Source organism: Canis lupus, chromosome 20 (genome assembly GCF_011100685.1).
Source record: "Canis lupus familiaris isolate Mischka breed German Shepherd chromosome 20, alternate assembly UU_Cfam_GSD_1.0, whole genome shotgun sequence".
Taxonomy (NCBI): domain Eukaryota; kingdom Metazoa; phylum Chordata; class Mammalia; order Carnivora; family Canidae; genus Canis; species Canis lupus.
In genome coordinates this window covers 9,522,739-9,550,047 of record NC_049241.1, presented here as the reverse complement: position 1 = coordinate 9,550,047, position 27,309 = coordinate 9,522,739, and the positions used below count along the sequence as shown (strand labels likewise).

Sequence of the window (27,309 nt, the reverse complement as noted above, 5' to 3'; positions counted from 1 at the left end):
CCGCCCCAGGGGGTGGAGCCCAGGCTGCATGGAGAGGTGGCTTGCAGGTGTCCCAGCCAGCAGCCACTATCCACGGCCAGACCTCAGGGTGAACCAGCCTCCCACCAATAACCTCAGCTGCCCCCACCTGCTCCAGAGCCCACCCAGCCTTCACATCTTCCAGGTGAGATCCCAGATATCACAGAGCCCGACATAAATGATCTCCACTGTGTATCTGAAATCCTAACCCACAGAGCAGGGGGCGGGGGGGTGGGAGGCTTTGTTCTTGGTGCCTTAGAGCACCCTTCGGGACACATTAAGAGGCAGCCGGTTTGTAGGATATCTTTCAACATCTGAATAACGCTCAGCTTGGCAAAAGGCTCACCCTAGCATTGGCCCAGCAGAACTGAGACAAGCTAAAGGGAGAGGCAAAATCAAACCACACGCTCCATCGGGGCGAAAGCTTGGGAGACCAGGGGCCACTTAAATTATCTGTTCTAAAGAAATGTGTGTAGCTGGATTCTCGTAGGTTAAACACATGATGTGGATTCCTCTAGATGAGCTCTGGAAAGCTTGACAGGTGATTTGTTGAACTGTCTAGAAGGACATACTGGGATTTGTATATGATCGTCCAGTGTAGCCAGTCACTCAGGGACCTCATTTGTCCTCCTTGGGGAACAAGAGTGCAGGCTCTGGAGATAGCTGAGCCATGTCAGATGATGGTGCAGCCACAGCAGTACCGCTCAGGGTAGTCCACCACATACACCCTGTGGTCAGTGCCATAGATGTAGTAGACATAAGTCTGTCCTTGGTACCAGTAATGAACTTCTGTGAGGGGGATCAGCTCGATGGTCTGGCGCTGGGGAGACAATTGGGCAAGAAAAACCTCAGAGTTCTATTCAAGTCACTTGCCTGCTCAAGAACCTCCAGTAGCTCCCTACTACCTGTGGGATGAAGTTCACACTCTGGAGTTGGCCTTTTGGCTCCCATGTGCCCTTCTAGGTGTCTCTCCTATTACACTTCTTCACACACGCTAAGCTCTGGTCCAGACTAACTTCTCAGCTTTCACCACCATCTGATTCCATGTGTCACAAAGGGAGGGTACAGCCATCCCCGGGGGAGTCCCAGGATGTATGGAAAGCCACCAGCCAAACGGGACATCTTACAGAAACATTAGTTTTTAGATGGGGAGGAAGGGCAGGGAAAGGTGGAAAATAAAGTCATTTTAGGGCAGCCCCAGTGGTGCAGCGGTTTGGTGCTGCCTGCAGCCTGGGGTGTGATCCTGGAGTCCCGGGATCAAGTCCCGCGTCGGGCTCCCTGCATGGAGCCTGCTTCTCCCTCTGCCTGTGTCTCTGCCTCTCTCTCTCTCTGTGTCTCTCATGAATAAATAAATAAAATCTTTAAAAAATAAAATAAAATAAAATAAAGTCATTTTAAGCGTTTCTATATTAAAACAGCCATGGAATGAATGAATGAATGAATGAATGAATGAATGAATAAATAAATAAATAAATAAATAAATAAATAAATAAATAAATAAATAAATATCAGCCATGGAGATATTAGGGAGTAGATTATACAATTTGAATGAAATTTTAAGGTAAAACACTGACACTAAAGAAATTCCAAAGTCTAGTGGTCTGCCTCAGGCTTTTTTCTCGGGACCCTCCCTCACCACACTCTTGCACTGACCTTACTTTAAGAGAGGCCTTTCTCAAATCCTCCCTTTCTTTTAGAAACAGGGAAACTGAGGCCTGCAGGCTCATGGAATTTCAGGTTTGGAAGATGATCCAGGTCAAGCCCCAGGGGTTTAATGCTCAAATCCCCTCCCAGCACCACCCTGTACCTAAGAGCCTGGGCGCTCACTCCGCCAGCAGAGTGGTCCTAAAGCCCCTCATGCCCCCACCCCTGCTCTGAGCACTTGCTCTACTACCTCCCAAAATTGTGGGGCCGTGAGTGGAATGGAGGTGACACTACTAAGACACCCACCTCCATCAGCTTTGGATGCTGCTTGGTTAAGGGCAGCTGCACACAGCTAACGTAGGAAAGTTATTCCTAGTCGCTGAAGCTAAGCTTCCTTGGGGATGTACTGTGGTGCAGGCTCTGCGTCAAAGCCCCAAAGTTCTTCCGCACAAGATGCTTCTTTGTCCCAGACTCACATTTAAGGGTTCCCAAACCCAGAGGGAGGTGGTGTGGACAGCCCAGGGCTGGGTCCTTTTTGGGAATTTCAGGAAGTTCCACTCCTTGGGGACCGTTCCAAGTCCCCTCACTCTGTAGGTGACGGTCCAGGGGCCGCCGGAGAAGGGGAAACAGGCCAGGGAGCGGATTTTGAGAAGCGGGGTTCCTCACTCCACTGGAGGGACAGCCAAAGGGCAATGCGACATTGTGGCCAGAAGAGGGGACTCAGAGTCTTCCATGAAGTTCCCTGAGTGATCTCGTACTTGCTTTTTCTAGGAAATGGGGATCAAAGCTTCTATGCCACAGAGCTGCTGAGATAACCAGAGAAGACCCGGAGACTTCCTGTATGCCAGAAAGTGGTCTCTAAGTGATAATTTTGGAAATCACAGATAGAAGACCCCTCTGCGACATTTTGTTATAGAGGACATGAAATGGGGACTAGGAGACAAGAGAAGGTGGGAGCCCACGTCCCTGCTCCAAACGCCTGGGCAGACGGGTCAGGATCACTCTCGTTTCCAGGCTTTTCTACCAGGATCAAACAGGAAGCAATAGCCATACCACTCCCTTCCTGCCTCCATTTGCTTCTGATCCAAAAGGCCTCCAGAAAAAAAAAAAAAAAAAATTTTTAATTTAATTTAATTTTTAGAAAGGCCTCCGGGTCTGAGGCTACAGATTGGTTGGGACATCAGCTGCCATCGAGTGGCTGCCTTGTGATCAGCCACGGATCTGTGTGCATGCACACCTTGGCCATGACCCCAGGACCAGCAGTTTCCAGGTCTGAGAGCCATGGCGGGGGCACCGTGTCGTGACAGGCAGGTCTCCGGCTGACTCCACTCGCTGACTTCTCACTCCTGAACAGAGTGATCTTTGCCTGCAGAGGCAGGACCAAAAAGGTTCACCAAAGAGCCCTTCGCTCCCGCTGCTCTGAGATGTCCACCTGCCCCGGGTTTACCCTTCCCGCCTCCGGGACTGGTTCCCAGGGGCCTGTGTTGCCCAAGTCAGGACTGCGCTATAGGGGATGTACTCCCCAGGGGGAAGCCTGGGGACATCCGGGCCTGCCACCGACACGGCGTGATCTCGGGCAGCTCACTCCCCCTCTGCAGGCCTCAGTTTTCCCAGCTCCCACATCAAGGACCCAAAAAGGACTCAACTTGTCAGTCTTCGAAGTCAAAGAGGCTCAGAATAACCGCGAGTGTCTGCGAGCTGCTGAACTTGGGCCCTTATCTTCTTCCCCTTCCCAGTGACGTACCTCAATACTGGGGGCTCTTCGTGTGACCCACACCATTAATACTAGTGAGGCAAGACCAAAGTCCCCCAGGGACGATGCTCTGGGGGCTTCCATGGACAATGTTCTCGTCTCCCCCGTGTTCCCACAAATCTGCTGCTTCTCTGCTACTCACAGCCCATTGCTCTTCCTCGGGGTCCTGTCCTTGGATACAGACCCTCGCACACAGGAGCACAAAGTGCCTTGGAAGTTGTGCCCGATGATTGGATGGTGCCAAACAACAAAAGGCCAGCTCCCTCATCTGCAGGCACACGGTTGCTGAGGTGTAACCGGCGCTCAGAGCTCCGACGGGATGGGGCAGTCACTGATCCCTTGCCACACTGTGCCCTTGTGTGACCCCTGCCCCTCCAGCTCTGGCTCCCCTACTCCTTTACAGGCTTTTTCTCCTGGGAGCCCTTTCTTGATAAATGTCCTGCACACAAGCTCTCATCTTGAAGCTGCTTCTGCAGACCCCAATCTAAGGCAATGTCCAATCCAGCTCATTTTAAAGATGAGGACATTGAGGCCCTTAGAGGGCAAGAGCGTGGCTTGGGGCCATGAGTCATGCGCCAGAGCTGGCAAGCAGATGCTACCCTGGTAAATGAGCTGTCCCTGCAGTTTCTGGCCCTAAATCCCTGTCAGCTGACATATCCCAATAAACCTGCACTGGCTTTGAAGGAGTTACGTATCTTGAATGCAGTGAGTAATCACCTTAGGCTTGGCACTAGGGAAGTGGGTTCTGCTCCTGGGCTCTTCCACCAAGAAGCTGTGTCACTTTAAGTGAATTACTTCCACTCTCTGAGCTTCCTCTGATTTACTGGGAGACTCATGGGTTTGGGCTAGGCAGGGGTAGCCGACAATAGCCCACAGGCCAGAGCCAACCCATCAGCACATACAGTATTCCTAGCATTTTTTTTTCAGCTAGCTTTTTTTTTAATTTATGATAGGCACACAGTGAGAGAGAGAGAGGCAGAGACACAGGAGGAGGGAGAAGCAGGCTCCACGCACCGGGAGCCCGACGTGGGACTCGATCCCAGGTCTCCAGGATCGCGCCCTGGGCCAAAGGCAGGCGCTAAACCGCTGCACCACCCAGGGATCCCATTCCTAGCATTTTTAAACGTTTGTTCTCAATATGGAAAAATTAGAAGGTTTCATATAAAAATCCGTGTTTTTAGAAGATCTGAAATCTCTGCCCCTGTGCCGATGCAGAAGATGAGTGGTGGCCCACCCCTCTGGATAGGGAGGCTCTCCCACCCATGATTTCTGAGGCCCACTACAGCTCCAAGAGGGGCATCATTACTTTTTAATTAAATGTATCTTTTTCTCTCCTGCAAACAGGGGAGATGTGCAGAGAGAGAAGGGGAAGTACTGGTTGCAAAGGGACCAGAAGGAAAAGGGGCATTTTGAACACCAGGTTCCAAAGCAAATTATTGCATCTCTAGCAAACCCTGAGGTGGTGCCAGCGTCTCCTTTTCACTCATGAGAAATCGGACTTCAGGGAAGAAGTAGCTGGGCTACGACCACATTGAGACACAGGAGAACCAGGATATAAGCCCAGGCTATAAGACTCAGGGAGCCCGGGCGCTGGCCATTCCCTGGCCAACCCCTCTCCCCCGTCCCGGGTCCCCCCAGACACCTGCAGCCGTGACCACTCAAAGCCGCAAAGCAACACCGCCACCTCGTGGGCCTCCCAACACAGCACCGGAGCAACCCTTCCCTGGAAGCCATCCCAGCCTGGAGACGCCTGGGATTTGCAAAGTGCTCCCAGGGGCAGGACTTGGGGCTCCAGACTTGCCTACCACCCCGAGGCTTGCACTTTTCTTCCCCCTCTCTGAAGATGCTAACCCACGGGGTTAGAGTCAAACTCATGCTGAGCCACGGTCCTGCCTGAAACCCTACGATAGCTTCCAGTTGCTCAGGATAAGAATCCTGCTCTCTATGTCCAGGGGTCCCACCTGCCCCTGAGGCCCCACACTGCTCTGCTCTCTGCCCTCCGGCCACATGGCTCTGGTCAGTGTCAGGTACTCCCTCCGCTTCCTAAACCGGGGCTCCTTTCCGCCACCCTTCCCCTAGCCGACGCCTCCCTCCCTCCTCTGGAAGGGGCCCCCCAGCAGAGGGAACAGCCCATGCCCTCCTTCATGGGACCAGAGGGCCGGCCCCAGAAGTCTCCCAACGGGCCCCAGCCCCCACCCCACTCACCTGCTGCAGGACTCGGGCCCGGGAGGCCAGGGCAGCGCTGTGCTCCGCAATGCCCCTCTGGGAAGCCAGAGAGATCTCCCGCAGCGGGAAATCCACAATGGGGTACACCTGCCGGAGAGATGCAGTCGCCTCGCTGCCCTGACCCAAGGTGTCAGCACCTGAAGCCTTGCAGCTCTGATTCACAGGGGGCAGGAACACGAGCCCAGGTAGGAAAGGGCCTGAGGCCACTCAGTGTTTAACCTCCAGGGGACTTTGATTCCAACCAAGAAAGGGGGGCTGTGGGTAGAGATGACTCCTCTACCTGCACCCCCCTGCTGCCGTCTGACTCAGGCTTGGGGCGGGCAGGGGTGCTTCCTGAGGGGCCGATGCCTGAGCTGGGCCTTTAGGAAGCCACACTGATTTGGGGCAAAGGAAGGAGTCTGAGAATTACTATTCCACCATAAAAAAGAAGGAAACCCTGTCCTTTGTGACAACATGGATGGACACTGAGGCCATTGTGCTAAAGGACATAAATCAGTCAGAGAAAGACGAATACTGTAGGATCTCTATGCTGAATCTAAAAAACAAACTCACGGATACAAAGACAGATTGGTGGTCGGAGGGGAGAAGGTGGTGGAAAGGTACAAACTTAGTTATAAAGTCGGTCAGAAAAATAAATAAATAAATAAATAAATAAATAAATAAATAAATAAATAAATAAATAAATAAATAAAGTCGGTCAGTCCCGGGGATGTGCCGTACATCTTGGTGACTATACTTAACAATACTGTGTTGCATATTTGAAAGCTGCTAAGGGACCAGATCCTAAAAGTCCTCATCAGAGAAACTAAAAACCGTAAGTATGTGGTGAGAGATGTTAACTAGACATTGTGGGGATCATTTCACAACACATACAAATATCGAATCACTGTGTTGTACACCTGAAACTAATACGGTGTATGTCAATTATGCCTCGATTTTTAAATATACATGCTATAAAGTGAGGGGAAAAAAGCCAATCTGAAAAGGCTACTTACTGTAAAAAAGAGAGAGAGAGAGAGAGAGAGAGACAGAGAGAGAGAAAAGGAGGCTGAGCACCTGCCCTCTCAGAGAAAACAAGCCCTCTCAGATGTCCCATAAAAGCCAAGTTTCCTGCCAAGGCCTACAGCAGAGGTTGGCAAATCTCTTCTGTATAAGGCCACATAGTAACTATTTCAGGCTTCGTAGGCCATCGGGGTCTCTGTCTCAACTACTTGACTCTGCCCTTGCAGCAGGAAAGCAGTCACAGACATATGTCAACAAACAGGCATGGCTGTGTTTCAATAACACTTTATTTATAAAAGCAGGCCAAGGGCCAGAGTTTGCCAACCTCTGTCCCTGCAGGACCCCCCCCCCCCCCCCCCGCCGCCCCGATCTGGCCGCTGGCACCTCTCATGGCTTAGCTCCTTACTCTGCACAACCCACATCCCTCCTGTCCCACTGCCTTGTGCTGCTCCCTCTGCTGGACACCTTGGCTCCAGAGTCCACACTGTCCACACCCCCACTACACACTGTTCCAGTCTTTGCCCAGGGTCACCTCCCAGCCCCCCCCCCCCAAAACCCCACCCCACCCACTCCTGTCTCTTTACCCTGCTGGCATGTTTTCGGTGACCCTAACCACTCTCTGACATGAGGGCAAGACGTGATTACCTTCTCCCTTCACCAGACTATGAGATCGACCTGGGCGAGGGTTTTGTTTTACGGTATCCCCAGGGCACTATCCCCAGAATAGCGCCTGCTAGGAGAGGAGGGTCTCAAGCTTTGTGTCAGGGTGTGGAGGGAGGAAGGAAGGGGGTGAGCAGAGAACTGGCCCCGCGGGGTCCCAGCAGGCTCTCCCCTGCTCAGCCCCTCTGTTCCCACCCAGCCGGTCTTCCCATGAGGATGCAGCCCTCCAGGAGGCGGGAGGAGGAGGGGAGGAGGAACCCAGCTTCCTTCGTGATGGTTCAAAGCCCCCCTTACCATGGTGTTTTCATCCTTAAAGAGGCTTTCTCCTTTGGCTTTAGCAAGGAGCTCCCCAGGGCAATTCAGGCGGTGCTCAGACACAAACTCAAACAGGCTGTTCTTCCTGGAGGTGACGAGCGAGAGGAGCAGGGCACATGGCACATTGGGTTAAGAACAGAGGTTTGGAATCAGTGCCGGGCTGGAGGGCTTGCATTACTACTGCTGGGGCCTCGGGAAAGCTCTTTAGCACCCTCATCTGTAAAATGGCAAACCGCTAGAGTCCTGACAGTTCTGTTCTAGCGCCTCATTTTGTCCTCAGCTGCGAGGCGCTTAGCACGGTGCTCACAGGACAAACCCATCACGCACGGGAGCCTTCCCTGATGGGGGCATTTACGACACAGGGACTCTGTTCCAGAAGAGACGGCCCAGGCCTCGAGTGGCTGCTGCACTAGAAAGTGGCGATGTCAGAATTTGAACCCAGGTCTGTCTGTTGTAAAGCACGCCAGCATCCAGCCCCCGACCCCCTTTCCCAGGGACCTCTCCTCTTCCCAAGGTGCCTGAAGCCCTCTTCTCCTGGCACGAGTCCCTGGACCAGGAAAACCCCAACCACCTGGAGTTCTCCGCAGAAACCAGTCCAGGCCATGTCCCCCGGGGACCCCCATCAGGCCACAGTGCTGAGACGCTGCCACATACCACATGATGACCAGCTGGATGAAGTGCAGCAGTTTCTTCTCCCCCTTGCAGGTGGCGCAGGTCTTGTTTCCCCTCCCTGAGCATGTGCTGCACCTGAGGGGGGCACGTGGTCAGCACCACTCAAACAGCTGCGGCGTCCTGGTGGCTTCTCGAGGGCTCACCCCAAATCCTCCCTCATAGAGGTGGACTGAGGTCAGCATCAGTTGCTTCCACCTGCCCACCATCTCGACCTCCTGCTTCTGGTGGCAATGCCCCTGGTCCCTTCAAAGACCACCCTTTTCCCACCCTGACCACACAGATTGTGGGCTCTGTGACCACCTCTTCTGTGACCAGCCTGGGACCTGGGTTTGGCCAATCAGCTTATTCCATCTGGCCACAGTGGCTGATGCAAAGATGAGCACACATGAGTGCACCTGGGTGAGTGCAATGAGATCTGCCCTAGAACTTTGTTAGAAACTATCAGGAAAGGGACATCTTCATCTACTGAGGTAATGAAGCTTGGAGTTATTGGTTGTCCCCTCTGTCACCACAGGAGACAGCATGCCTAAGAATGAAGCCAACACAAAGAAAAGCAGGATGAGCGATGGAGACAGAGTCCTGGTGACTTTGTTTAAGCACCTGGATCCAGCTGTACCTGAAGCCATCCCAGAAATATAATCCTGTACTTTTCTGTTCCAAGGGCAGAATTTTTTGTTAAGCTCATTTGAAATAGGATTCTTTGACTTGTAAACAAAAAAAAAGCTAAGCTTCTCTCCAAATCAAAGACCTTCTTTACCAACCACAGGTGGTAGGTCTGCCAAAGCTTTGCTCTCTGGCTTCTTAGAAGGATGGCCTGGGTCAAAATGAATCAAAGGTATCATCAACCAACACAACTTTGAATAGTCTCACTCCTCATGGTTTCCTGTTTCCCTCTAATGATTTATAAATAAATACATTAAGGACACGATTTACAAAATGCAATAACCCACTATTTTCAAAGCCCTGTGAAGAGAGATGGAACTTTGTTGTTTAGTCAATCAACCAACCTTCCTTGATGTCTCCACTCAGGCTCCACAATGAGTTATAAATAAGGGTTTGCCTCGGTCCTGATCCTCAGAGCTTTACAGGTCTCACCTTTGGGTGGTTTTCTGTGGTTATTTCCCACCACATGTGCAGTCTCTCCTCCTTAAAGCACCCCTTCCCTTCCTCTCAGCAGTGCCTCATTCCTTACATCTGGCCCCTAGACTGCTGGACGAGGTCTAGTCTCGTCTCGAAATAGCAAGCCTGGAGGAAAGCTCACCCACTCCACAAATATTTACTGAGCACCTACCAGGCACAGCACCCTGGGGCATAAGAGCGACAAGACAGGGCACCTGACTTCCCTCCAGAGGAGCAGACAATGAAAAGCAAGAAGGCCCAGAAGTGAGAGCTCGTCAGCTCAGCGCTAGGGAGACCCACTCCTACCTCCGCCTGCCAGACCCTGAGCACATCTGACACCTCCGGGACTGCTTGGCTTTGCGCTTGGCTCCGCTGCAGGAGGAGCATCTCACCTGTGGACACAGCACAGCCTCAGCCCTGCCGGCCTCCCAGGGAAGAGGGGCAAAGGGCACCTGGAGACTCGGTTCAAATCCCAACCTGGTGACCCTGAACAAGCCACTTCCTCTCCCTGGGCCTCAGTTCCTTCATCTGTAAGATGGGAAAGGTGGACGTTGTGCACCTCTGGGCCCCTCCAGCTGTAGCCTTCAAAGATGCTACATCCTCACATCTGTGTTTCTCCTGAGACACCATCTTCCCCTGCTCCTCTCTGATTCCCCATGACCCCTGAGAGTGCACCCTGACCAAACAGCCACGGCCAGACAGACTCAGAAGGGGGGCAGGCTGGCTGAGTTGGGGATGGGGAGTTCTGTCTTGGAAAGGCCTCCAGGCTTTCCAAGAGTGGACTCTGGAGACATTGCAGGGAAAGCCTGAGGGAGGAGGGAGAGGAGGAAGAGGAGCAGGGGTGGAGGGAGAAAGTATAAAGACCGCAGGGAGGGGCTCCAGGAAGGCCGAGAGGAGGCATGTGGCCGGAGTGAGGGTACAGGAGACAGAGGGGGCGGGACGAGCCATAGGTGGGCCCCATAGGTGGCATGTGAGTAGGCAAGGAATGCACGCAGCAGATGGAAGGTGGGCAGAGAGAAGGATGGGGAGGGCATGGCTTAGGGTGGCAACTGGTCAACATGTGTCCAAAAGATCAGAGCGAAAGGAGAGAGCTGAGGACACCTGAGGAGCATGGTCTCACTCCCGGGAGCGTCAGCAGCCTTGAAGTTTTCTGAAGAGAAGCCTGATGGCGCCAGAGCTTGGCTGTGCACGTAGGGACCTGTACTAGGTTGAAGACCGGCTCCCTCCACCCCCAACCACGACATTTACACCCACCAGAACCTCAGAATTGCCCTTGTTTGGAATTCGTCCTGGCAGATGTCATTAGTTAAGATGAGGTCATGCTGGACGAGGGTGAGCCCTAGATCCGGAGCCTGGTGCCCTCAGCAGAAGGCCTGAGGAGACCTGGGACACACGTCGGGAGAAGGCCCAGGGACAAGAGAGGCAGAGGACGGAGTGGGGAGCCGAGGGTCAGGAGCGGCTGCCAGGCACTAGGAATGTGGCTCGAGGTCTCCCAAGAGAACCAACCCTGCTGACCTCTTGATTTTAGCCTTCCAGCCTCCAGAATGTGAGAGAAGAAATATCGATCGTTTTAAGCCCCCTGGTAGCCATAGGGCTCTAACACAAGGTCCCCATCCATTCTGCCCCCCGAAGCCCCCTGAACTTCACCTCAGGCTCATCACCGCTTACTACATGTGCTGGTCACTTGTCGGTCTTCCCCAGGACAGAGGGTCCCTGCTGGGAAGGCCCTCAGCTCTGAGTCCTCTTATAGGGCCCAGCACTGAGCGAGTGCTCAGTCTCAGGGAGTGTTTGCAGACAAATGAGAAAAAGAGAGAAGAATTAAAATCATGAACCATAAACCATCCAAGGGAACAAAGGCCAGTAGCAAACAGCCGATCCAACTTGCCCGTTTTACAGGTGAGCAAATGGAGGCCCAGAAAGGGAGGATGACTCGCCTCAGGTCACACTGTTAGTGGGGGAGCCCCAGGCCCCCAGCCCAGCCCTCCATCCCCACAGGGCCCCTCCTCCTACACAATCATTAATTCACCAGCAGCCACACAGGACTCACCATGCCGGCCCCATGGCAGCCGCTGCACTTGTAGCGCCCACGCCCATGGCATTTGTGACATTCCTGAAAGTGAGAAGCCCTCCTTGGCTCCAGTCTCCCAAGCACCAAGGCCTCCTGATGTCAGCAGCCCCACACCCACCCCATGGCGTCACCAATCCAAACATAGGTACAGCCGTTCAGGCCCAGCATGGGATGATGGCCATTCTCACTTGACTAGGATTCCAAAGGGCCTTGAATGCCAAGCCAAGGAGATCATGTTACCATTTCCTGAGGGCCCCAGCCCAGTCTGTTCTCCAAGCTCCACGTCCTAACTCATGCTCCCAGGCTAAACCACAAAGGCTGGTGTCCTCGGCCCATTGGGCAGCTAAGAGGTCTTTGGGAATAGAAATCACAAAAAATGCACAGCATTTCTGTGAAAGGCAAAGAATGGGCTATTGCAATCTAATCCCTGAATCAAAACAGCTTTTCCACTCCTGAGAAAAGAATAGAACCCTCTCTTGACCTCTCAAAGTTCTCGTCATCACATGATGCTATGAAAACTCATAGGGGAAAGTTACATACTTGATCAAGTTCTACAGTGAAGATGAGAACATAATAGGGAGTTCCTCATCTGAGGTTTTGTGATACACTAGACCAGCCTCACTTCGTGTCGGGATTATACTTCCATAAGACGGGATAGAAGTCAAACTCTGTCCCTTTACTGAAAATCCAAATAATGTTTGAGATTTGCTTTATATCCATTTCATTCAGCACTTCAGCTGTTTACTGTCAGGCAAAAATAAAAAACAAAAATAAATCTAAAACACTCAGATGGTCTCAGGAATGTGAACACTTACTGTTTAAAGCTGGTGACAGTTTGGTAAATGGAATCATCCCTTCGCTATGTGACTACTCCCTAATTTGCATGGAATTTTGTATGGGTCTATATTCCATGCTCTGGGGTTCCTTAGAATTCGCCTTATGGATAGCCACAGCATGAACCAGCGGTCTGCATTCTGGCTTTCCTTTCTAAAAAGAAAAGGTTTGAGGAAATATGTAGTGTCTGGGAAACCGGCTCAGAGAGAAGGGCAAAGACGCCAACAATCATGTTACCTTGACCACTGACGAGTGAGGGACTTGGAACTTCCTCGTGTCTTCATGAAACATCGGGGGGACCTGGACCCTGATGTCCCAAAGTCTGGGGGAGGTCCCTCTTTGTGGCCCATCCACTGACTGGTCTGACACAGAAAGGGATCATTGTAAGGCCAGTGAACAGCTGCAAGGACAAGCTTTCATTTATCTACCAAATAGTATAGAGCCTTCACTTGATGCCAGGCACTAGGCAAGATGCTGGGCCAAGGGACGGGTAGACAAGGCGCCCCTCGGAGTCCATGGTTAAGCACCCAGGTGTTGGAACTGAGCAGACCTAGTCTGACTCCTGACTCTTCCTCTTCCTAGCTGCGTGACTCCAGACAAGTTATTTTACCTCTCCGACCTTAAACTCTCTCACCTCCAAAATGAGAAAATAGATGGCACCTGCCTACCAGATAGGATGGTAGTGAAAATTAAATAGAAGGCATAGAAATGCTTAGCACAGGGCTGGCCCGTGAGACAGATCAATAACAAGAACCACCATCACAACTGTGACCATCCCCACCTCCTTCCCCTTCCTCGTCCCCACTCCTCCGTTCAAGGAGGTGCGGCACAGCTACAACCACGATACAACGTCATGGGATATGTGGAGTACTTTGGATAAGAGCTGCATGAATGCTCGGAAAGCCCAGAAGACTGACTCCTTCTATTGAGGATGGGGTCAGCAGGTAAAGAAATCCTGAAGGGCTTCATAAAAGAGGTGACACAGGGGGCACCTGGGTGGCTCAGTGGCTGAGCATCTGCCTTGGGCTCAGGTCCTGATCCCAGGATTCTGGGATCGAGTCCCCCATCTGGCTTCCTGCAGGAAGCCTGCTTCTCCCTCTGCCTATGTCTCTGCCCCTCTCTCAGTGTCTCTCATGGATAAATAAATCTTAAAAAAAAAAAAAAAGAGGTGGCACAGCTGCTGAGTCTTGAAGGATGAACCAGAGATGTCAGCAGAAGAGGAAGGGCTTAGGGCTTCCCAGAGGGAACCCTCAGCCTCCAGTGGGGTTCAGCAGCAGGTGGGATGGCACGGCGAACAGGGTCCTAGGGACTCTGGGAGACACTGGGGGCGGCCTCCAAGGCAGGCAGATGCCCAGGCACACACACTGCCTTTGTCTGTGGCCAGGCGGCACCAGTCTGTGGCCAAAGGCAAACACTAGACTTTTTTAGGTCCTCCTGCAAACTGCTTTCCGGACAGGAAGGATTTGCTGAGATCAGCACTGGAAAGCCCGAGATGAAAGCCCACCCGCTCATTTCACAGGGAACGGGGAGACCGAGGCTGCACGCAGAAGAGCACCTCATTCAGGGTTAGTGGCTAAGACGTGTCCTGATATTTTCCACCAGCCCCTGTCAGATTTGCTCCCAGTTAAACTGAATTCACTTACTAGTAAAGGGTTGAAATGTCCATTCGCTTATCCTTGATTCGCTAAAAGTCTCTAGTCGATACTACAGAGGAAAAAACAAACCAGCATGTTCACACTCATGCCCTTTAGGAAGACAGCATGCCACAGAAAGAGGACGCTTCCCCCCTGCAGAGGCTCGGAGGGGAAACTGGAAGGCCCCCTGCCAGCGCCACCAGCTGCTGAAACAAGACTGCACCAGGGATCTCTGCTCCAGATGCCCCCAGACAAGCAGGGAGATCAGTCAGCCCCAGGAAATCTCTCCTGGCGGGCTCACAGCTGGGGCGATCTCAGCCCCCCATTTCTTTTTACCCAGAAGTGTTCTACAAAGCAAGCTGTGGAGCAGCAATTGCTCTTTGACAGATGGAGACCGATGGAATCTGCTTCTCCAAACATCCTCTTTGCAGGAATTTTTCCACCTGATGTCAAGAGCCTCCTTCTTGATCACATCCACAAAAATCCCAAAACAGTGAGGGATCTTGGACATCAGCTGGCTCCTCCTTTGACACTGGAGGAAACAGAGGCTCAGAGAGGCCAGGGGACTCGCCCCCGGTCACACAGCGACACAGGAGCCTCCTCCCCCAGCCTCCCACTCTGACCTCTCACCAGAGGGTGGCTGGGCCAGTGACACTAGAAAATAGGAGTTTTAAATCTGTCCCCTCGGCCCTGTCAATGCAAAAGGTGACATAGGTACCTGCGTGGTCTCAGTACCAGACAGAGGATTTCCCTGGAGCTGCAGGCCCAGGGGGATGATGAAATGATTCGTTGGCACAGATGTCACTTGGGGGATCAAGGGAGTGGATGGAGCTTTCTCGGCCCACCCCTCCTGGAGGCGGGTTAGTCATGTGTTTCAGGACATGGACTTTGGTACCAGCAAGAGAGTCCCAGCCCTGTCACTTCTAGCTGTGTGTTTGGGGCAAGTGACCTTACCCCTCTAAACTTGCAGCTCCTGCCCTTGAACTGGTGACCGTAATATCCACCACGTGGGGTCACCCCTGAGGACTTCGTAAGACATACATGTAACGTGCTCCCCACGATGGCCAGCACATTCCAGCTTTTCAGCAGCTACAGACCAACAAGGGCTTCAGCGTCACCACTATTCATAGACACCGCCCCCCAAGACTCCTTGCACCCGTTTGACATCACAGAGGCCGCCCCCAGGGGCCCGCCAGGCCCAGGCCCCCTTACCCTGCAGAGGGTCTGCTGCTTGAGCTCCTGGATGACGAGGTCCCCGGCGGCCGCGCTGCCATAGCAGCATTTGGAGCTCACAAAGCTGAGGAGGGCTTCACGAGCCACTTCCTCTGTCACCGTGGGGACTCTGCTGGGGACAGAGCACAGACGCAGGGTCTCTGGAAAGGGCCAGCCAGCACCTCCGGATGCAGATGAGGCCGGGAGAAAGGGAAGGGCCCGGCCGCGGCCCATCACACTCATGAAGCTCCCGGGGCTGCCCCGGGGACGGCAGCTCTGGCCCCGGGGGGCCGTGTGAACCCATGTCCGCGGTGGGAGCACAGTAGCTCCTTCTAGAGGACAGCAAAACTGCATGAGCTCAAGCGCGGGGCTCACGGGAAGGGCTGAATCTTGAACCCAAACACACACACACACACACACACACACACTCACATTTTGAAGATGAATTATGCCATTTTACAGATGGGGAAAACTGAGGTCTGCAGAAGATGTCACACAGCCAGGAGGAGGCAAAGTTAGGCTAGACCACGCTCCTGCCCTTGGAGACCTTGACCTCGGGCAGGAGCTGTGAGCAGTGCCCACCGGAAGACCCCAGCCAGGAGCTACCTGACTGCGGTGCCGACACAGAGCACGGTGGGCCGCAGCGGCAGTGGCTGTGAAGGCAGCAGCTAAGGCCCCTTCCTTGGCAGTCTCCCTGGATGCCTCCCCCTCCTCCTAGAAAACCCTCCGCCCGGGCCCAGCTGCCATGTCCCCTCCTAGCGAAGTCCCCCCGTGCCAACACCTCCAGGAAGCAGGAATCCTCTCCTCCTTCCTCCTCCCTCACATCTTCATTTACTTCTTTCTCCGCAGCAGCCCCACTCCAAAGGCCCGTCTCAGGCACAGCGATGTCTCCAGCACCCCTGCCTGCGCACAGAGGGGCCTGCGTGCATGCACCCCAGGAGGTGTGGGTGCCGGAATGGCCAAGAGTGCTCCACGGAGGAAGTGGGGTCTGCCCCGGGCACGGAAGATGGGCGGCCAGGGAGGAGAAGGGGAGGCGCTGCGGGCAGCAGCGGGGCAGCAGCAGCCAGGAGACCCCTTGAAGGCAGGACACAGCCAGCCAGACAAGAGGCCAGACCCAGAATGCGGGCCTGCACCTTCCCTCCACACCAAGCCGGCTGGGAAGCCGGAGCTCCGCCCAGAGTCCTGGGCCCGGGTGTCAGCAAGCTTCTCTAAGGGACTCGACAGTAAATCTTGTAGGCTTCATGGGCCATACAGTCTCGGCCTCAATCACTCACTTCGGCTCGTGTGGTACAAAAGCAGCGACAGACAGTCAATAAACAAATGAGCATGGCTCGATTTACAAAAACGGGCAGTGGGTTGGATTAGGACAGCCCCTGGTCGACACCGTGGTTCTCAACCCCAGCCTGGTAGCCAAACAGCCTGAAGAGCTTGGTAGAATCCACCTTCCTGGCCCCCGTCCCTGGAGAATCCGGTCCAGTAGGTGTGGCATCCCGATGCACTGTCAGGATTGACATCCATAGACCCTAAAATCCCCAAGGAGGGGCTCTGGGGAGGGGGGGCAACGGTGACGCGAGGGTCACCACATACGATCCTCTGTGACGGTGCTCGCTGCAGCTCACCTGAGGTCCATGAATGAGGACCAGCACCTTTGGTCCAGGGGTCTCCCGGGAGCCTCCAAAGGTGGAAAGAATATCTGCCGACCTGGAGGAGAGAGGAGTCCGGGGCTCAACGGCCTAGCTCAAAGGCACAGGCATTCGTGCGGTGAAGGGAGGAAAGACTGAATGTGCGGCCGGACGGGACGAAGGGAACGAGTCCCACATCCTAAGGCACCTAATGCGAGAAGAATGGTTCTCACACCTGCATGATCCCAGTCTTAAAGGACATGGATATGGTCACGGAATGTTCGTGGACACAGAGTCGTCCCACTCCCCCCACCCCGATGGTGACAAGAGGTTTCCCAGGACCCCCCCAGGGGAGGGGCGAGCTGTCCCGGCCTGGCCCGTTCCAGAGAGGTCTCCCCAACCAGCCCAGGCCCCGGGAAGAGGCTGCAGAGGCAGGCGCTCGCGGACTTACCACCTCCTTGAAGAAGCCAGTCATAGCTGGGCAGTCTGTCCAGGAGCTCAGCGGGCGGCGCCGGAGGACTGTCGGCCTCGAAGCTGAGGTCGGCCACACCTGCGGAGGGAAGGCAGTCCCCAGCCTCTGGGAGGGACGGGCGCCGCCGTGACAGCCGGCAGCTGTGCTCACCGGTTAACTAAGCCAGTCTCGCTCTGGCCCCCGTGGCACACACATTTGCAGGGCAGGCAGGGATGGGGCGGGGTGTGCTAGTGGCAGCACGAATAATCACGCTGAGAGAAGCGTTCAGAATGGCAGCTCCTGTGTGCTGGGCACCTATTCTGGGCCGGCCACCATGGCAGGTGCTTTATTTAGTTCTTTTTGTATATTTTTTTATTGCAGTTCGATTTGCCAACACATAGTATAACACCCAGGGCTCATCCCCTCAGTGCCCGTCACCCTGTCACCCCAACCTCCCTGCCCACCTCCCCTTCCAGTACCCCTTGTTCATTTCCCAGAGGTAGGAGTCTCTCATGGTTTGTCTCCCTCTCTATTTTTTCCCACTCCGTTCCCCTCCTTTCCTCTATAATCCCTTTCACTATTTTTTATATTCCCCAAATGAGTGAACCCATATAATGATTGACCTTCTCCGGTTGACTTTCTTCACTCAGCATCATACCCTCCAGTTCCATCCACATCAAAGCAAATGGTGGGTAGTGGTCGTTTCTAATGGCAGGTGCTTTAGAAACATGACCGTATTTCAGGACCCCAGGAGACATACTGATTTAGAGATGCTCACATTTCTTCGATGCTTCTCTCATCAAGAGATGCATCTGTATCTCCTCGCCTTGACCCTGGGCAGGCTTGCGACTGCTTCAAGCAAGGGAACACAGTGGAAGCAATGAAGAGACCACAGCTTCTACTTCTTCCCTCCTGGAGCACTGCCCCCTGAGCCGAGCTGCCGGGTCAGAAATCAGGCTAGCTTCCTGGGAGACCACGTGGACTACATGTAGACCCATGGACAGAAGCCCAGCAGAGCCCGGACTTCCAGCCGCCCGTCCATCCTGCCAAGCCACCAGGCCCACGAGCAAAGCCATCAGGCCCGCCAGGCCAGCTGCCTGCTGAATACCACTGATTGACCCTGTTATGGACCACATGTCGGTGTCCCCCGGACATTCATATGTTGGAGACCTGACCCCTGATGGATGGCATTACAAGCTGGAGCCCTCGGGAGGTGATTAGGTTTAGATGAGGTGGTGAGGACACAGCCCCTGTGGTGGGATTAGTGCCCGGGCAGGGAAAAAGACTAGTAGGGCTCTTTCTTTCACTGCCCTGTGAGCACACAGTGAGAAGGTGGCTGTCTGCAAGCCAGAAGCAGGCTCTCACCGGACCCTGGGTCTACCGGCACCTTGATCTTGGCATTCCCAGCTTCCAGAATTGTGAGAAATACATGTCTGCTGCTTAAGCAAGGCGGTCTATGGTTTGTCGCAGCAAACAACCTAAGACAGACCCTAATCGGTTATACAGGGAGCAGAAGGATCACCCAGCTGAGTCTTGCCCAAATTCCAGACCTGCAGAATCATGAATGATAATGAAATGGTGGTTGTTTTAAGGCACTGGGATGTGGAGTGGGTTTTTTTTATGCAGCTTCCTGCAATGGGCAGTCTTTGCTCTGGGACTCCCCGCAAACCTGGGCAAGACTTTCTTGGAGCTACACCACAGTCTGAGGCTCCTTCCTTCCCGCCCTCCTCTCACAGGTGTCCACCTGCAGCGTGGTCTGCCCACACCGGCTCCCTCTCCTCTTTTCCCTCCACATGTGTTTCCAAGGGACCTCTGACACATCTACTGCCATCTGGGTGTCTACTTGGATGATCCAAACTGACGCATATTGTCCCATTCTCCTAATGAGGAAATGGGCTCAGAAAGGTTGTGGCTCACCCAAGATCACACAGCCAGTGAGTGACGGAGCTGGCTTCAAACCAGGGCTCGTTGTTCTCCAAAAGCCATGTTCTTCCCACGTACTTTTCAGATATATGGAAGAATCATTCACCGTATATCTGCTGTTAAAAACCTCACCTTAGACTCCTGCAACTAATATAACACTATGTTAATTATACTTCTATTTTTAAAATTTAAATTTTAAAAACCCCTCAGCTTGGTCTGTCAGGCTATGACAGAGATACACAGCCCTGAATCTCCAAGGAGGAAAGCATAAGGTAAGAAGAACTGGCTCCCAGGGGGCACCTGGGTGGCTCAGTGGTTGAGTGTGTCTGACTTCAGCTCAGGTCATGATCCCATGGGATCGAGTCCTGCACCAGGCTCCCTGCATGGAGCCTGCTTCTCCCTCTGCCTGTGTCTCTGCCTCTTTGTGTGTCTCTCATGAATATATAAATAAAAATCTTTAATAAAAAAAAAAAGAACTGGCTCCCAGAAACAGACAACTCATAAAGCACCTCCCAATACCTGCTGCTACTCCCCACCCTCCCACCTGGAGATACAGGAGGCAGGACTTCTAACTCCATTTAACATGAGGAGTCTGAGGCTCAAAGAGGTTATCCAGTATTCCTAGGATGCACAGCAGTGAAGTCACAGCAGGCTAGGGGCTCCTTGTTCCAGTTCCAGCACACTGAGCCACCCCCAAACCTATTCCCTACAGCCCCCCTGCTGGGAGACAAGAACTCCTCATCTCTGTCCTTGCAGGAGCCAATTTGATTACAGGAAGTTGACTTTAAAGGGCAAGCTGATAAATATGGCTGGTGGAAAGTAATTCTCTCCGCATGAAGTCACTAAACACACTCTGGTCACCAGCTGATCCCCCTCACCCCTTAGATCCCTTCCTTTATTTTTTTTCTTTTCTTCTTTTTTTTTTTTCTTTTTAGCTCTTTAAAGCCTACAGCTCTTCCCCTCTACAAAAATAAAAAGTGTCTGCCCTGTCCTTTCAAGTTCAATAGAAACAGAAGCCAGAAGAAGCAGCAGATCTTGTTCTAAGCTGGAGCAGCTGAGTCTATCTGGAAGTGGGACCGCAGGTGGTGAGGAATGCTGGAATGCTGAAACCCACAGCTAAGAACAGTGGAGGGAGAAGGGGAAGGCAGGGTGTCATTAAGACAAATGAACAACCTCATTCTTCCACTCCCCCTAAATTAGAAATGTCTTAGTCCTCTGACTATAAGAAATGCATATGCATCTCTACAGTTTCTCTCTGCAGGAAACTTACAAAAGAATGTTTCTAGATGCAGACAGTGCCTGCCTTAGCAGGAAAGCTTATCTTTGTAAGCAAATGATTCTGCGCAGACACACGGGAGAGATCTGGGATACATATGGGTGTGATGCAAGGGGACAGCATCCCAAGGCTTCACACTGGTGCCTGCCCACGTGTACTGAAGTCCCCAAGATGATAACTCACTAGGAATTATCGCTCATACCTGGCTTCTCAATATCATTTGCTCCTAATAGGCTTATTAGCATTTTAAGTTCTTTTAGATGCCAGGAATCAGCAAACATTTTCTACGAACAGCCGGGGAGTAAATACTGTGGACTTGTGGGTCATATGGTCTGTTTCACTCACTCAACTCGGCCGAGAGCAGCCATAGCTAATGCACGACGCAGTGAGCACGGCTCTGTTCCAATACAACCTTGCAAAAACGGGCTGTGGGGCAGACTTGAGCCCTCTTTTGCCTTCCCTGCCTTAGACATCCCCTGTGTGCATAGGTCCCCTGTGTGTTTGAGGGGTTCAGAAAGAAGGAGGCTGGAATTTGAACCTTTCTGGGATCAGGGCCCAGGCATGTCATTGCAGTTCCTGTGAGCCCAGGTGTCAGAATTAAGGATAAAGGTCAGGGTTGGACTGTAGCCAAGGGTGTCCCGAGTCAGAATTCCTGAGGCACGGTGGTTAGGGACCTGGGCTCCGACACATCTGAGTCATGGACGCATGATACCGAGCCCGCCACACAAGCCCTCCCTGCTGCTGTGACACACGCAGATGGTACTAGTGCCCCTCGGGTAGGACAGCGTGCGCTCGGCTCTTAGCCGCGAGGCTCGCATGCGATAAGTAAATGCTCAGTCAAGGCCTTGGCCCGGAGGAGGGAGGGTCTTCTTCCCCTTCCCTTGTGCTCCTTTATGCCAGAGGGGAAATGTCAAGTGTAGAGAGAAAGGCAAGACCGTCACAGCCCTCTCCCCGGGCAAGGCCCTCGCCCACCCCCACGTCTGGGGCCCGCTGGGGCATCCCCACTCCGACAGCCAGAAGACAGACACACATGCTGTGGCTGCGACGCCCAGCTGGAAACCAAACAAAGCGGCAGGAAAAGGGGAAGAATAAGAGGTGGGAAGCTCAGGGCTCCATCCATCAACCAGGAGCCGCCCTGACCTCTCGGGGCAGCCCTAATTCGTCAGCACTAAATTAATCTCACCATTATGTTATGTACAAAAATAAAGGGCTCCAGGCTGACCTGCAGGCAGATGCGTCATTTCCTGGGCCGATCAGCGGGCACAACAGGAACGTGGACGTCGCGGGTCATTGTGTGACGCCCAGCGTGGGGCGCCCCGAAGGGCCCCCCAGCCGCATCACTGTTTCCCCGGGATCGGGGCTGAGCGCCAGCTGGGCCACCCCACCCTCCGACACGCATTGTGTCCCGTGGCTCACAAGGGGATGGCGCGGGCCTGATCTCTTTTGCGCTTGACAATAGCCACCGTTTTCCTTGCTTTGCAGAAGAACGAGGAGACAGAGAGATGCGACGTGGGGCACGAGGCTCACACACTCACGGCAGAGCCAGGAAGAGAACTTAAAACTCAGATGCGGACTCTAAGCCGGTGACCTGTCCACTTAGCCGAACGCCCTATTGCTCCACGCGAAGGGCATCGAGTGGTTGCTGAGAAGGCTTTGCAGAGCGTCTCTACGGTGATGCTCACCAGCCACCAGCTATTTTTCTTTTGTGTAGAAAGGAATTTTTTTTCTTGTGGAGCAAGGTGTAATTAATGGATAATCGCTTTAACTTCCTCTTTTTAGAATGCCATTCCCTTTATTTCAGAGGATAAAAGGAGTCCACATCCTCTGCCTCTGATTCCAGTCCTAATTATCTTAAAAGCACTAAAACGATGCCCCTTTTCTGCTCACATGGCTCCCCACTGCCATCTTGCTTTTGTTTGTTTCCTACCTTGTCTCCTCCAAGAGGGGTGAGAGCCCCCTTCAGAAGGGAAACTCCCCCCTCCTGCACAGTCAGTGCACCAAAGTGCACTGTGGTTAGAATTACACTGAAGATGGGGCAGGAGAGACTCAGGTGGCCAAATCCACACAGACATAAAATAGAATGGTGTTGGCCAGGAGCAAGGAGGAGAGGGCAGTGGGGAACTGTTTAATGGGGCTAGAGATGAAAGGATTCTGGAGATGGATGGTGGTAATAGTCGTACGATAATGGGAAGGTACCTAAGGTCACCGAACAGCACAATTAAAAGTGGTTAGGATGGCAAATTTCACATTACATGTATTCTATCATAATTTAAAGTAATAAAAATGGGAGAGTCGGGTGAAGATAAGAGAAAGAAAAAAGTCCCGCTCTGCCGGGAAGAAGAAACAAATAATTGGCTACATTATTTAAAAGCCTTCGTAGCAAGACCAGAAAGCCTGACCAGGCCGTCCCACGTCTTAACCACGGTGGCGGCTCACCACAGCCCACAGCTAACGTCCAAGCTCCGGCCTCAGCGGAGCAGGCCCTGTATCCACAGGCCCCATATTACCTGCGGGACAGAAAGAAGAGATTCTAGTCTCCTCCCCGGCTGTAGGGAAGAGACCTGCCCATGCTGCCTGGAACCTGAAAGGGTGAGAGAAGAGAAAACAATCACTGTGGCCCATGAGGGAGTGAGGACAAAGAACAGAGCAGAAAGGGGGAGGAGAGAGAAAGGCCTCTGTGGGAGCTTCGGGGTGGGAGCCAGTGAGAACACATTTGGGAGAGCAAACATGGCGCCCGCCATGGGAGTGAGACCAGCATCAAGGGGCATGGGGAGGGGGCCGGGGAGAAGTTCTCCTTGGGGTCCTTCAGGCCCCTGTGGCATGCCAAGAGAGAACCCAGCCAACGTTACAACAGATTTTTCAGTTAGGGTGTGGAGCTCTAGCTTTGTAGGAAGTGTCATCACGCCAAGACAAGGCCACAGGGTGGGGTGGGAATTCTAAGTGCTGCCTTGTCCTTCGGGACACTGATGTGTGCGTTCACCCTGGCACATGCACCGAGTCATTTCATCCAGGGCTTGTTCTGGGGGTTCCTGCCCATGACACACCCGCTCACCCCCTTCGGCTGGACTCAGCCCAGACTGGATCTCCTACAAAGCCTGCCCCGCTGTGCCCCCGCCTCCCCTCAGGACTCTGTTCCACTCTCTGCTGTTGCTTTTGCCAAACAGCTTTCTAAGAATTATTGTAAAAAGTCTATCTGGGGTCGGCCTCCCCCACTAGGCTTTGAACACCCAGGAGGTAGGTCAGCGCATTCATCCTTATGCCCCCAGCCATGAGCGCAGCACCAAAGAGCTAGCCTACTGTGTCATCTGGGGGGGACATCACTGTATATTTTAGGGCCCTGGTCTTTTTTCCCGACAACAGGGCTCAGGGAATATAGTCCCTGAGACGAGCTATTGGGAAAACAGAAAGGGACACTCTATCTTTCTGCTAAGAGTTGCCCCAAGAGGTCAGGGCCAAACTGACAGGGAGGGCCTGTGCTTCTGGTGGCCGTGCCCCCATCCCAGGGGGTCCGTGATGCACTAAAGCCCCACAGTCAGTCGCCAAGGCTCTTAGAAGCTGAGCGCCTGCCATGAAGTCCTGCATCTTTCCTACCAAGTTACCCTGAGAGCTTCATCCAATCTCTGGTCTCTAATTCAAAGCTGGGATGGGAGGAAAACTGATGAATAAGTCTTAAGGGAGCAGAGCTGGCCTGGGTACCAAGGGATGAGCCCCATCCCTCAGCAATGGGTCACTGATGGTGACAGTGGTGTGGCTTCCGATCACTGCTCCCCCTCCCCAGCTATCAGTGCTCAGGAGTAAGGAGTTGCCACCTGGGTCATATTGTCCAGAATCACAGCAGCCCTGTCCTTAATTACGGTTGGAGGGTGGGGGCCCACCTTACTTGAAGAGGCTCTTGCACATCATTTCTGGGAGGGGGGTCAGTCTATAATAAAATAAGTTGTATACAAGGGATATGGTTCTTAGAATAAGGGAGGGGATTTTTCTGCTTCATTTCTGGGCTAAGACATCTCCCTCCCGGACAAGAGTGATTGAAACCACATTATATCTGGGACTATTGAAAAACAGGACCTGGTCATGCTAGAAAAGAAAAAACTCGGAAGGTTTCTTATTTTAAACAGGGAACAGACCTATACTGAGTAGCCTTGGGGGATCGGGGTGTAGAACCAAGACCAAAGAGTAGAAGTTCCAGGGAAAGAGATGTCAAGGGAATGCAGAAGAATTCCTGACAGCCTTAGCTAAGGAGAGGGGACCAGCCTATCACTGGAAGTGCCCCTGCCAATAGCGAGAGGTGCCACCTGTAGCCGGGATGCTGTGAGAGGCAGCCCGGTGGCTTGCAATGGCCATGCTAAGAGGCCCTCATGGTGACTTCCACGTGGATGCCACATCCAGAATGTCTCTGTCTGTGCCTCCTTTTGGTCCCAAAGTGTGTCACTGGAAGAAGATATGCTGCCTCTGAAGCTGCCCACGTTACAGATTCAAAAACTGAGGAGACAGCATTTTGGGGACTGGGGAAAGTAACTCACCTGGGACAAAGTGGGCAGCGACCTCTCTCACCTAAGGAGGGACATTTCACTTACGTGAGTCCCACCACAGGCTCCCTCTCTGAAACCTGGACAAATATTGACCTAGTTTCAGATTTCATCAGAAATGAAAGACTTTAAAAAAAAAAAGAAAGAAAGAAATGAAAGACTTGCTTCTAGAAACTTTCCTGAACAAGCCCATACCTCGCAGTAAGACCCTATGGTTTGATTATATTGGAAACCAGCATTTAGGTGACCCTTTGGCAGAATCAGAGTTTTTAGAAGTTTAAGGGAACTAAAGAGTTAACCTTGCTCTCACCTGGCTTACCAAAAGGCATGATGCCAAAACAGAAACACTGCAGGTGAAAGTATTTTTCATTAATGGCAGTTTACTTTTAAAGATCTGGGAGACATAGTCTGATCATTTTCTAGAGCTATCATTTATTCCATCCCTGCTCAACTCTAAGTGACGTTACAGGCACTTCACATCCAATTAGTCTTTTACCAATTCTTCCAGATGATATGATCTATATTTTCAATGTGAGAAATGCAGCTCAGAGAGGTTAAGTGACTTGAGCAAAGTCACCCAGCAATTAGGAAGCAGAACTTGTATCTGAATCCAGATCTGACCTAGCCCATTGCTACTAAGAAACTCCAAGTATAAACTGCAAGACTGCTAAGGAGCAGTATTTCAAAGAGGAAAAGTTACATTGGCTTATCAGTAGAAGCTTATAAGATCATGGCTACACAATTCCAATATGTCAGAGAGCAGATTAGGTCCATCTCAAATACATGATAAAATATCTCTGTACAGTCTCTCATTTCAATATGAAAAAGGATTCCAACAAGATTTTAAATGTGTTGCTGAGATTTGCATGGGTGTATTTCATACCCCGCTTCAGCTCTGAAACCTAAAGCTTTCAGCTACCTACATTAAAGACAATAGTGCTGGATCTGCAAAGGACCTTCAAAGTCCCCAAGTTCGGGAACTGTGAAAATGAACTCGTGTCACAGGTCTCTCCAGGATTCAAATGAAAGCTGAGGACCACCTCCCTTCTCCCCCCCCCCCAAAAAAAGTACATTCATACAACATTTTGCCTTCACCTTCATGGTCTTCAAATTAGGAACTCCTGACCCATCTCCTTTTATACCTGGGGAAACTGAGACTCAGAGAGTTTAAATGACATAGCCAATTCAAAGCAGAGCCAGGACCCGAACCCTAGCCTCCCAAGCCCCAATCTTATAGTCTACCACACTGCCCCTTCCAAATGCAAGATCAGAAATTTCTTTTTTTTTTTAACATAGCACATTTCTTCCTAAAATGCCATGTCCATCTTCACCTCTTTAAATAGTCCTTAGATTCCACTTGTATTTCTGTTCCAGGAATGACAGCATCGGGGCCACCAGGACTGTGTTTCTGGAGCAGTAATGAACAAGCACCTCTTTGCTGGAGGAAGATCATGAGTAAAGACCTTCCAGGACACTTTTTTAAAATTAACCTCATCTCAGAACTGAGCCCAAGTGCGGTATTCAGGCTCACCTGTGGCTGGGGCAGGAGCAGGGTGGGGAACTGTCAGCCAGAGAAAGGAAGATTGAAGAATATGAGACTTGGACGGTGTGACATGGTCAGGGAGGAAAGTTCTCGACTGGGTTGTTATCCTCTTCCTCCTCCACTGCCCAGAGGCACACTCTGGAAGAACAGCCAGCAGGCTGCAAATGGGCTTTCCATGAGGAAGGAAGGAAGGAAGGAAGGAAGGAAGGAAGGAAGGAAGGAAGGAAGGAAGGAAGGAAGGAAGGAAGGAAGGAAGGAAGGATAGATGCTCTCAGCAACACAGACCCAGAACCCAGGACAGCACGGAAGACAGAGGGAAGATTTTGTTGGGTCAGTGCTAGCCCCAGAAGTGGGCGCCCCACATCTCCCAGCTGTACTTACTGTCCTCGTCACTCAGATCCCTGTCCATGGTGCAGACGTCCAGCCAAGGAGGCGTCTGACCTCCCAGTGGGCTGGGGCTGCCGGGATCTGAGGGACCACCCTCGGCCCCTCCCAGAACCCGGGCCCATTGTTCCCCGATTTGAATACAACAGAGGGAAACCATCTCGGGAAGGCACAGTGTCCATCAGAGCTGCTGCTCTGATCCAATCTCCGGGGGTCCTTGGAGCTCCTTGAATAGGAACTTCTACGTGCCAGGCTCCTACGGGGTGTTTCTAGTCCCCTGTGTTCTCATACAACCCTGTGAGATGGGCACTTTTACGGTGCCCATTTTTTTGAGCTGGGATTCTGACTCTCAAGTCAGAGCCCCTGACCACTGTGCTAACTTGCTCATCTGTCAGAGGCAGGCTTCTAAGTGTTGTGGGGGCAG

At 52.5% G+C, this 27,309-nt stretch overlaps 1 protein-coding gene across 2 annotated transcripts; it reads right to left on the bottom strand.

Moving 5' to 3' along the window:
• Window positions 1-257: 257 nt before the first annotated feature.
• On the bottom strand, window positions 258-26,936 carry SSUH2 (ssu-2 homolog). 2 transcript variants are annotated; one of them, XM_038565267.1, is made up of 12 exons: window positions 26,883-26,936; window positions 17,231-17,329; window positions 16,777-16,858; window positions 15,158-15,290; window positions 13,955-14,015; window positions 12,549-12,673; window positions 11,457-11,519; window positions 9,716-9,801; window positions 8,273-8,365; window positions 7,598-7,703; window positions 5,621-5,728; window positions 258-838 (listed from the first exon to the last, which is right to left on the bottom strand). In XM_038565267.1, exons 1-12 carry the CDS (start codon window positions 26,908-26,910, stop codon window positions 692-694), a joined length of 1,131 nt encoding a protein of 376 aa, XP_038421195.1. In that variant the 5' UTR covers window positions 26,911-26,936; the 3' UTR covers window positions 258-691. The 2 variants fall into 2 exon arrangements, with proteins under 2 accessions (XP_038421195.1, XP_038421196.1); XM_038565268.1 differs by having other exon boundaries at window positions 15,158-15,287.
• Between the last annotated feature and the right edge of the window lie 373 nt (window positions 26,937-27,309).

What these genes read in the sequence shown, in the direction of transcription:
- SSUH2 (XM_038565267.1), bottom strand. Translation starts at nt 26,910, where the DNA reads ATGGACAGGGATCTGAGTGACGAGGACA. An exon ending in AGCAGCAGACCCTCTGCAGG is followed by an intron (nt 14,016 to 15,157) that starts GTAAGGGGGCCT and finishes TTTCCTCTGTAG; the next exon opens with TATCGACTAGAGACTTTTAG. An exon ending in TCAGGGTCTGGCAGGCGGAG is followed by an intron (nt 8,366 to 9,715) that starts GTAGGAGTGGGT and finishes TGCCCCCCTCAG; the next exon opens with GTGCAGCACATGCTCAGGGA.